This window comes from Octodon degus, unplaced genomic scaffold, assembly GCF_000260255.1.
Source record: "Octodon degus isolate 3935 unplaced genomic scaffold, OctDeg1.0 scaffold00052, whole genome shotgun sequence".
In the NCBI taxonomy this organism is placed as follows: Eukaryota; Metazoa; Chordata; class Mammalia; order Rodentia; family Octodontidae; genus Octodon; species Octodon degus.
The window spans coordinates 73,678-85,315 of NW_004524628.1; the positions used below are offsets into that span (position 1 = coordinate 73,678).

The 11,638-nt window shown below is 47.5% G+C and overlaps 1 gene segment (V, D, J or C); it reads right to left on the reverse strand.

Moving 5' to 3' along the window:
• LOC101578776 overlaps positions 1–11,638 on the reverse strand; it is a 46,407-nt gene that overhangs the window by 6,671 nt on the left and 28,098 nt on the right. The window contains 1 exon segment of the V gene segment in view: positions 5,339–5,528. Coding sequence covers positions 5,339–5,528 — 190 coding nt within the window.

The following is an 11,638-nucleotide window of genomic DNA, read 5'->3' on the forward strand; positions in this document are numbered from 1 at the left end:
TGCAGGGTAGCAGGAAACTCTCCGCACACTCACCGGACCTGGGCTAGGACTGGGTCTGGGGGCTCCCGGAACTCGGCAGAAAATCCTACTCGGCGGGCAGGGTTGGGGAGGTACTGCAGAGTGGTGGGGGGCGGCTCAAGGGGCTGGGAGAGGGTCCGGCCCATGCTGCGCCTGGGCTGGGACTGGTCCCACCGGCGCAGGGTAGCAGGAAACTCTCTGTACATGCGCATCTTGGAGGAGGAGGAGAGGGACATTCAGCCCACAGCGTCAGTCGCTAGCCCCTGCTCTGAAGGGTGACATAGCAGGCTATGGAGCTGGTGTAAAAAACTGCATCATCCACGGCAACTGGGAAGGAGAGCAGAGGACAGCCCAGTGGCGGGCAGGGGCGAGGACCTGGGTAGAGACAAGCCTGCCCTTGACACTCCTCCAGGCCCAAGCAGTACTAAGGTGGGTCACTCCCTGGGGTGCTGGGAATACACACTAAGACCATCCTGTAGGAACATTTCTAAGTATCTTCATTCTGGGTGGGCAGGTTCAGAGCTATCTTACTTCATGCCAAGTACAGGCTGCCAACCCACACGTATTCATCTGCAACTCAAGGTTGCGAGCACCTACCTGACCTGCAGTCACAGGCTTCCTGCAGAAAGATTGCTTGCTGCAGCCAAGAGTGCACGGTGCCTGGGGCCGGCCCAACTATGGACTCGGGGTGGGCAGGTCTTGATTTACGGCTGAATATAAAATGTCATACATCATCTTAGAGGATTTACACCTGACATAAACACATTGTGATTTTTCATTGTACTCTGAAAAATCGCTCTTTTCGCTCATTTGTGTTTCCTGAATGTCACCATTGCTACAAATATCCTGAAATGGCAGTGCTTTGCCTTGCTTATGGGATATGATCAGTGTGGTCTCCTTCCAGGACTACAGAAATAGTTCAACACATGCATATTGACATGGATGAGAAAAAGAAAAAGTACAAAGAAAAGCAAAAGTTGCATTATTATTTCTGTAGGTGTGGCAAAAGCATGTGACAAAAATCTATTTTCTTCTCAATAAGTTCCCCAAAGAAACCTATATAGAAGAATCTCCTCTGGCCAATTTAGCAGCTTAGCTATATGCTGTCCCAAAGAAAATATGAAAAGTACTGGGATTTTCCTCAGTGCAAGTAACCTAGGTTCAATATGCAGTAAGGAAGAGAAAAATGAGACACGGAGAATATTTTTTCTGTGCTAAAATATTATATGAAAAGATCTGTTTTCTCAATGTGTGTCCCATTTGTTTGTGCAGAGTGTGTCAGAGAAATGATCCTTGTCACTGGTTTGCATGCTGGAAGTGATCAAACTATGACCTGGATAAACAGCAGCAGTGACACTACATATGAGGTTATTCCCAAGGGGACAGAATTTGCAGTGCCTCTGCTTGTTCCCCGTCCTTGAACAGAGGATACACAGTGGCCATGTTGTGGTTTATCCCACCTATGGGGATTCTGGGACTGTTTGGATCACAGGACCCCATCCTCATCCCTGCATTGCGTCTCCGTGGTTGAGTTCAAGAGGAATATGATTCAGGAGGTGAAGCCTGACTCGCACGGGGGTGCGGTCTGAAAGCTCCCGTCCCCGCCCTCCTCCCTAGATTGCTCTCTGCTTCCAGCCTGCCAGGCCCTGAGCTGCTTCTCCTCTTCCAGGCTGCCTTCCCAGGAACCAGCTGGCTCAGGGCTGAGGCCTCTGCACCACAGAACCCAAATACACTTTTCTTTCCTTGAGCTGTGGGTGTCCAATACTGTGTCTCATATACATGGACATAGTTAGAACAACACGCAGGGGCCAGTTTACCCTCAAGCATGGAAGGACCTTTGGGGTGGATATTCCGAGCGAGCAGGATTTTAGGCAGCAGGGAAAATGTTATTTGTTTTACAAGGTGGAGTAGGGCCAACAAGATAGTTCGGTTGGCTAAGCACCTGCTTAGGCAAGCTCAGGGACTGGGGTTCAATCTCAGGCACCACATGCTCACTGGAACCGCCCGCAGGTGCACAGAGCCAGGCCAGGGAGTCTGGGTGTGGTAGCTCACACCAGTAATTTCAGTGCTATGGAGGCTGAGATGGGAGGATCACTATGAGTCCTAGCTATCTAGCAAGTCCCTGTACCAAATACTTTAAAACATAAGAAATAAATAATAAATAATACTATCATTGGAAAGAATCACACTTATTTTGCTTTCTCTGCTATCTTTGTTTTGCACCTCATTCCTCCTGTGGCTACGTGTGCAAAAGCACCAGGGAAGCTTCCTGCTCCTGACAGCCATCTCCTCCTAGTGATAGGTCTTGTCTGACACATTTCCATCCTTATTTTCTGTTGTGCGGTTAGATACCACAATCATAAAACGGTTGCAGGTAATGTATGCTATGAGGGTAACATTAGTTTGATACCTGAGGCATTTAGTTCAAAATTAATAATTTATGAGTCTGGAATCCCACTCCCTAGTATTTTCCTGTTCATTGCGCACAGTATACCAGTTTAGAAACAGTAGCGGCAACCTGCTTCTTTCCAGAGAAATTCACTAACTCCACCCTTGCAAACACTTTTGCTTTCTGTTGCCAGTCCTTGTCTGTGTGGCATGAAGACACGATTCTGAGAGGCCACAACTTTACTTACAAAGGCTGGAGCATGCAGAGTGGGAGTGACAATAATAAGGCACCCAGAAACAACTACAACCCCCTCCCACCCAAAAAAGATGACTTCCTCTTGATGAATATTTGCTGCACCATAACAATGGTGCCAGCCACCAGGGTCGCTGATTCTCAGCTACTGTGCCCCTTCTCAGCTGTGACCCCAAGCATCCTGCAGCGACACATCCGTCCCTTGTTGACTTGCTCTGTGACGAGGAAGCGTGGGCCGTGACCCTTGGAGCTTGCACCCTGCGGTGGCCCTCCTTCCAGGAAATCCTGGAGCAGTGCAGCGCTGTGATGTCGGTGAAACACAAATGCCTGACAGACGTCAGAGCAAAAAAGTAAGAAAGAGTCCAGAAAGAGTCCAGAAACACAAAGAAATGATAGAACTAACCTAAAAATTCAACAGAGACAAAAAGGCATGTATATCTGTGTATTTGGAGCCAATAACCCATCAGGATAATCGATGCACCCACGTGTACATTATAAACATGAAGATAGGGGGATACAAATTTTACTCTTGCTCAACTATTGCTTATTTTGAACTTTTCAAGATCTTCACGAATTGAGTACTGAGTAATGATATTAAGGTTACAGATCTTAAATAAACAGCGACACAAAGGGGCAGATGGGGAGATCTGTTGTTGATCCACAGCCCCTCCGAGATCCATGAGTGAGAACACTGGGCCCGTCGGTCCCACTCCCACACCTTCACCCTCCTGGTCCGGCTACACGGCAGAGCTCGATGCCACGTGTCTATCACAGCCTTCGCATCTCATCTCCAGATCTTGTTTCATCAGGGACAAACACTAAGTAGCAAACATGTCCTGGGCCCAACACTCTCAGGGTCACTGACATCAGAAAACAAAATGACAAATTGACCCACAAGGGCAAATATTGGATCATTCTATGGTCAAATATCAGAATATACCATCCTTAGGAAAGGATAGGAGCTTGAAAATATTCCCAATTTCGGTTTGCATTAATAAAATTATGGTAAGAAGTGCTAAGATTTGAATGTTGCTTGTCCAACAGGACTTCTGCCTGGAGCTGGGTTCTCACCGGAGCCACCGAAGAGGTAGAGAGCCGGTAAGTGCTGGGCCCTGGCAGGAGCCGGTGAAGTCACTGCCAGTGATGCCTCTGGGAGGGATCAGTGCGGCTCTCACAAGTGGGCTGGTCTAAATGAGAGGGAGGGATGAGGAAGTGAGGCCACGTACCAGGCTTGGCTGCTGCAGTACACAGCTGGTTTCCCTCCAGTTTACACGGCACCTTGTGAAAGTGAGGGCTGCGTCCTTACCAGAAGACAGGACCGTGGACCTGCAGAGTCTTCAACCTGGAACCTCCAACATGGAATGCAACGAATCTATCTTTTTTATAAATTTAGTACAGGGTCCACAGGGTCTCACTACATAGATGAGACTCATAGTGATCCTTCATGTTTTTCAGCTTCCCAAGCGCTGGAGTTACAGGCATGTGCCACCAAGACCAGTGTCAATTGCTGTCTCAGCATGTCCCAAGGGTGGGGCCAGCATGGCAGGCTGGGACTGAACCCCAGCCCCAAAAGCTGCCTACGCATATATATTTTATTATAATATATATATATATATATATATATATATATATATTTGTGTTTGATCCTGTGAGGTATTTTATTGCTCTTCCTTTTTTTATAATGAACAGAGGTTCAAATATTTCATTGTACAACAAAAGAAAAATATCAGAGTTGCATATTTTTTAATATTTAATTTTAAATAAATATAAAGCCTTCCATAAAGTCATTGACTGTAAAGAGATTCTCATTAACTGAATTGAATTTCATAACTAGTTTTTTCATAGGTATAAAATTTGGATCTTAGTATTGTTGCAAACATTGTTTTTACTTTTACAAAACTAATTCTTGCTTGAAATTTATGCTGCAGGTTCTCTTGATCGTCTGAAGAATGAGAATCACTCTTTGCACAATCTACTGTTGCTGTCGTTGTGTTTTTGTTTGTTCTGCTTCGTTTTTGAGACAGGCTGTCGCTGTGTAGCTTAGACTGGCTTCAGCATCTGTGTGTATCCAGGCCTAGCTTTGGAGTTGTGACAACTGCGTCCTCAGCCCTCTTACTGCTGTGATTGCAGGGAAACACCTCAATGCCTAACTCATTCTGTGTTTTGTTTCTTTATGTCCCTTTCACTTCCATACTGCTGCGTTATTGAAAGAAGCTCAAATTTCCAGCCTATGTATTTTATTACTTTTATTATATATTTGTGTTTGAAATAGTTTGCATTTCTGGCTATTTGCTATATGAATCTTTAGTCTCTCTCTAATCCATAGTCCTGAATTGCATGACTGTGTCCTTCATTGAATTATGAGAAGCATCCTCACGTGTGTGTTGATGGAGCCCGGGAGGACAAAGAAAAGGCCAGGTGAGGACCCTGCTGGGGGTTTCTCCTAAGCCTCCAAAGCCTGGCTTCACCTAAGAGACACGCTTATCAGGTGCAGGCCCCAGGAAGAGCAGCTGGGTGGGCCAGCCTCACACTTCTGCTTCTTGGGAGGTTTATGTCATGGCTTGTATCGCTGTGGGAGGCCGATTATAACCCTGCTGACAGTAATAAGTGGCGGCATCTTCAGGCTCCAGGCTGCTGATGGCGAGAGTGAAATCTGTCCCCGACCCACTGCCGCCGAACCTGGCTGGGACCCCAGACTGCACAGTGGTTGCATAACCGATCAGGAGTTTGGGAGCTTGCCCTGCTCTCTGCTGATACCAATGTAAACTCTTGCTAATGCCCTGGCTGGCTCGACACGTGATGGTGAGTCTCTCTCCCAAAGAAGCCAACACAAATGGAGACTGCGTCAACTGGATGTCACATCTGCCACCTGACAGTGGAAACACAAAGACAGATATTTTGATAACTATGGGTGTAGTAAAGAATGTCCCAAAGACCCAGTTTGTTCCTACCATGCAGTTCTGAGGAAATCCCAGGGCTGCCCCTCCTCACCTGGCAGCCAGAGCAGCAGGAGCCCCAGGAGCTGAGCGGGGACCCTCATGGCCATGCTGTGTTCTGCCTGGGACTGACTCCTGCCAGGGGTGTGGGCAGCCTATGAAGAATCCTCAGGGCTGGGCTGGGCTCTGGCACATGCAAATGAGTAGGGGTGGGCAGGGTGGGCACAGATGCAGGGATGGCTTCTCTCAGGGACTCTGGACAGGCACAGGAGTCATGTGGCCCAGAGGAGACCACGTGGATAGAGATTTGTTTGTAGTGGATTTGCTCCCTGGGGAACAGAGGACAAAGTCACTCAGCTATTCCTTTGAGTACACTGGTGTTTTCCTCTCTTAGGTGATCATCAAATTTTCTGTTATTTTTCCCTATTCAGGAGGACCTGCTGGCTGCACCCCAAGAAATACCAAGGATTGGTTGCTTATAGGTTCCCTGTCTGAAGTCCTGGTAATTAAAATTGACAACAGGAGTCATTTGCTTGCCAAGGCTCCCTGACAGTCTTCATGTAGTAAGCGTCAGCAGGACTCTCAGGGACTGTAATGAGGTAGAAGGGCCATAAGCAATTCCAGTTTCCATGATTTCTAATCAGCAAAATCACAAGTCACAGTACAATAAAAAGTAGGTCCTGAAACAAAAGGAAAATTCATGAAAGAAGATTTTAAAATTCCAGGGGCTCATTGAATCCCTACATCTCCTCTCTGCTCCTAGGTGTCTCCTGGGTGGGGCAGCCACTGCCCAGCAGGGATTCAGGGAGCCCCCAGGCTGGCAATCATGTCATTGACGTTTACATCACGTTCACAGGGCTCACCCAAGTGCTCCTCAAACTGTTCCCTGAAATAGAAATAGAAGGAAATCTTCCAGGTTCATCCTACAATGTGGGGATCATTTTGGTCTCAAAGTCAGATAACAACAATAAAGAAAACAGTGAAGTGATTTTCTTTGTTGTTGTTGTTTTAATGTATTTGTCATGGGGTCTCACTATGCAGCTTGGACTCATAGAGATCCTCTGGTTTGCAGCCTCCCCAGTGCTGAGATTACAGCCAGGCACCACCATGCCTGGACTCGGTCACTGGCTCAGTAGGCCCTGGAGCCCAGTCGACATGACATGGGTAATGAGGATCAGACCCTGGTCTGAGCTTGCCTAGGCAGGCACTTAATGCATTGAGCTGTTCTGCCAGCTCTAAATAGTGGGCTGTTTTTTGTTTTCAGTACCTTGGATAGAACTCAGGACCTTGCGCTTGTCAGGCAGGTGCTTATGCCACTGGGTTAGATGCCCGTCCTTTGAACTAAATCTTGATTTAAAGTTTTCCACTAAATTACTACAGTCTTAAGTGCCACCTTAGGATGTTACAGAGCACGATCACTCGAGTCACACTGCAGGATGCGGAGATGCTCCACGATAAGCAAATCAGCAGATGTCAGAATGAGACAAGCTGAAAAGAAAAAATAAAAGTCACATGATTATTCCAATACGTACACCAACAGCCTCAGATAAGATTATGTGTTTGTTTGTGGTTAATGCCCTGAAGATCCTTGTACGGATGAATCTCACATGGTCAACTTAGCAACTTAACCAAATACTATCTCAAAAAGAGCACATATTGCAAAAAGAGAAAATATATGAAATAGGTGGAGAAGAGCGTTCTGTTGTAAGATATTAAATTAAAAATCTTTTGCTTTCTAAATGTGTGTAAGTTTTCTTTCTGCAGATTGTGTCAGACCAGTGATCCTTGTCACCAACGTGTGTGCTGGTTATGATCAAGCTCTGACCCAGATAAACAGCAGCACTGACACGACGGGCGAGCTCATTTCTCAAGGGGCACAGTGGCGGGGAATCTGTTGGTTCCCTGTCTTTCTGATTCTGTCCATGCTGTGGGTCATGGGCACAGTGAGTGGCCCTTTTGTGGTTTCTGTCTGGATGTCCCCTTCCAGTACCCATCCTGTGGGGCTTTTGGGAGTCTTTGATCTTGGGAACCGCATCCACATCACTGGATTGCTCCACCTGGTTAAGCTTAAGCTGAATGTCACTTGGGAGGAGAAGGCTGTTGGGGGAGGTGGCTCATTGGGTCATGGCATGAAAGCTCCTGTCCCCCTTTCTCCTCCCTTGATCACTCTCTGCTCTCTGCCTGCAAGCTGCGAGCTGCTTCTCCTCCGCCAGGCTGCCCTCCTTGCAGCGGGCTGGCTCAGGGCTGCAAGCTCTGCAACCTGAAGCCCAAGTAAGCTTCTCTTCTCTTAGTTGGGGGTGTTAGGTACTGTACCTCAAATACAAGAATGTGAAGAAAATAACACGCATAGAGCTATTTGGCCTGAGTTGAAGCAGTACCTTTGCGGCAAATACTTAGCGCAGGACTATAGGCAGCAATAGAAATGTTATTGGTTTTGAAAGGGTGCAGAGAAGAATAATGAAATCATGAGAGCAAATCATAGATCCGTGATAACTCAAGTACTGACATCATGGGAATTTCTTTTCATAGAAAAGTGTTGCCTTCGCAGATGGGGAGGGGTGTGTTTTGTAACTAAGTCACATTCACAGCGTGTTTAAGTTTTTCCTGCCTTCCAAGGGGCCGGCCTTGCAGCCTGCTTCCATAGGAATACAGCAGGTAAGAAAGCTGTTGTCTTGCTTAGACTGAAGGAGGTCACAGTGGAGGAATGCAATATATGATACTGCTTGAGAGAGAAATCAGGAGCCAGCTCAGGGAGGCGCAGGGCACCCAGGGTTGGCCTCACGATGAAGACATCCAGGGTACACGTTGTTTGACTTAATTTGGAGGTCCTGAGCAGGTGGCAGTCATCAAGATTTAAGGTTTTCCTACGCTGTATATTTCTCACACAGCACCTAGTTTCCATGTTTAAGACAGGAGACAGGAACATGATCCCTCGTGACCAGCACTGAGGACGTCCCCCAATAAACAACACTCAGTGCTCAGTCATTGTTCTCAGGTGCTGCCCACACTTCATGAAAATAGCCTGCCCATTTCCTGCATTACAATTCACTGATATGGGCCAGCCAAATAGCTCAGAGGATTTAAGCCCCTACAAGCAGACCCATGGGCCAGTTCTATCCCAGGGCCTGCCGTGCCCACCCTGCCCCCAGGGCGAGCTGAGACAGCTATTGAGACTGTGTGTGGTGGGGCGTGCCTGTATTCCCAGCTCTTGGGAGGCTGTAAACAGGAGGATCACTAGGAGTCCGATCTAGTAGTGAGATCCTGAACACCCTGTAGCCCCTTCCTTACAATACAAAAGAAAAAAAAAATCACTGATATGGTGAAAGAGTCTAATACCAGGCATATTTCTCAGCTTTCCAACTCCTGGGAGAGAACTTTTGCACTTCTTAGAGGAGGATAGGAATATTTAACTCACAGCTTCAGAGAGTTCAGTCCACAGCAGCTGCCACAAGTAGTTGCATCATGCGTTACGGAGCTGGTGTGATTAAAGCCACATAACCGCAGAGGAAACGTGGAGGCTGTGGGCCAGGGATCAGATACAGACCCAAGACGGCACCTCCACAGCTCATCCCGGCCCGTCAGCCTGATCTGGGGCCACAGGCTACCTCCGTGTGACTTGTAATGAGCTGTGCCTGGGCTGAGCTCAGCATGGACCCAGGTTGGTCAGGTCATGACTTATGGATGAATGTAACATGTCAGACATGATCTTCCAGGATTCCTATCCGAAGAAAAGTGATTCACATCTTTATGATTTCTCATTGTGTACTAAGTAACAGCTCTTTGGCCAGTTTTTTTTTTTTTTTTTTCTTTCATGAATGTCACCATGGCTACAAATATGCTAAACTGGCACTGTTGTTCACTGTCCTTTAGTTATACTGGGAGGTTTGTGCCCAGTCCCTGAGGAGCTGGAGTCGAGCTCCTGGCAGCTCTAATGCTGCAGACAAGTTGAGAAGATGCTGTGAGAAGACTTCAGTCCGATCTGCACACCTGGCGTAGGGCAGACGTGCAGGGTTTCAGCCTTGTGGTACCCACAGTAGGAGCGCCGGCTCGCTTGCCTACAACTCAGCGCCGCAGGTCTCCTCTTTTCGTTAGAGGGTGACTCTTCAGGTGTATTTCCCTGGAAGACCGTCTCCTCCGGCTCACAAATGCTCCCCTTTTCAGAGCAGGTGACAGAGCACTAGTTTTAGCCAAACTTCCCTGATCGGATTACTCTGAGTCTGTCCTGAGTGATCTTTGCTATGGACACGAGGTCTTTTGGGAAAACAGGCAAAATTATTCCTGCACGAAACGGATCAGCTATGAAAGGGGACGCTGCATCCCTGACACTGCTGTACAGCATCCCCCAGGACTCAGGGATATTGTCAAGCAAGCTCAGAGCCCTCTGGGCCATCACAGCGGTGCACTTGCGCCCTCTTGTGGCCGCATGTGGAGAAGCAGCAGTGATTCGTCCTCCATGACAGGCAATTTCTGGTGATATGTACTTGTTTCTGACACATCTTCACAGCTAGTTTCTGTTGTTTGGTTAGCTGCAGCAATCATAAGTGGGTTCAAGTCATCGTCTCATATTGTGGTTACATTCGTTTGCTATCTTTGCTGTTTCTTTAGGAGCTAATCCTCTATGAATGGTGACACCACACCAAGTCCAATTCCAAACCCCGAAGAGAGATTTCGCTGTTCCTGGCTTCCAGTTCCCAGTTCATGACTGCAGACCCATCCTGCTTATTTTCCAGAGAAATGCAATGATTTTGCTTTTTTTTTTTTTTTTTTTTTGCTTGTACTAACTTTTGTTATCTGTTTCCAGCCACTATCTCCATGTATGATGAAAGTATTCTGAGGGGTCATAAATGGAATGACAAAAATTTGCGAATCCAGTGAAAGTGAGACAACAGTGGATGATAAGTAGCAACTCCAGGCCACACCACGAGTGCAGCTCCTGATGCTGAGTGTTTGTTGCTGCTTTAAACTTGCCACGAGCCTGCTGTCCTCCAGGGCCAGGCGGTCTCAGACGCTGCACCTGATCACCTGGTGTCCCACGCATCCCATGAGCACCAGACACCTGCTTTGTGGACTTGCGTCTACCCCACAGCTCATCCCTTCCTATGTGGTCCCCACAAATTATTTGTAGCCGTGTGGGATCAAAGTGAAGAGCATATCTTTCCCAAGTTTCCAAAACAGAAAAGCTCGTGGCCTTCAGGAACAGTGCACGTGAGTCCAGCTGCTCTACAGCCTGACCATGGGACGAGGCAGATCTACCCCACACCTGCTCGGTGACCTTGAGCATTCAGCAGACGACATTCTTCTCACTAAGCTGAGTGCACAGATGATCGGAGAGACAGCTTTAAGACCAGGACTCGTGGAACGTGTGCGTAAGTTTCCTCTGCATGTGTGGTGGGAACATGAATTAGTAAAGCCATGAGGGAGAGCTGCATAGAGATTCCTCAAGACAGAAGCACTGTGTAACCCGGGAGTCCCCTTCTGGGTGTATTTCAAAGAAAATGAAGTCATCACCCTGAACTGAAAGCTGTTCATTGTATCTGTACTTATTGTAACATTATTCATAATAGTAATGTATGCAATCAGCTGAGTTGTTCATGAACAGATAAAATGATAAAGGAACAATGGCACATATGCTCAAAAGGTAATTATATATTCATGAAGCAGAATGAAATATTGTCTTTTAAAGGAATATATGTTCAACTGGAGAACACTATGTTAAATTAAATGAGCCAACCCTGCACTGGCGGGACCTACTGGTTGCAGCCAAGGCACATCGTGGGTAAGACCCTCTTCCACCCCCTTGAGAAGCCTCCGACCACTCCGCAGCACATCCCCTATCCTGCCCACAGAGTAGAAATTTCTGCCACATTCCGAGAACCCCCAGACCCAGTCCATCCCAGACCCGGTGAGTGTGTGGGAGAGCTTACGGGTATCCTGCGGAAGCGGGACCTACTGGTCCCAGTCCAGGTGTAGCGTGGGTGACACCCTCTTTCACCCTCTTGGGAGGCCCCCCATCACTCCGTAGTACACCCCCACACCCCGCCCA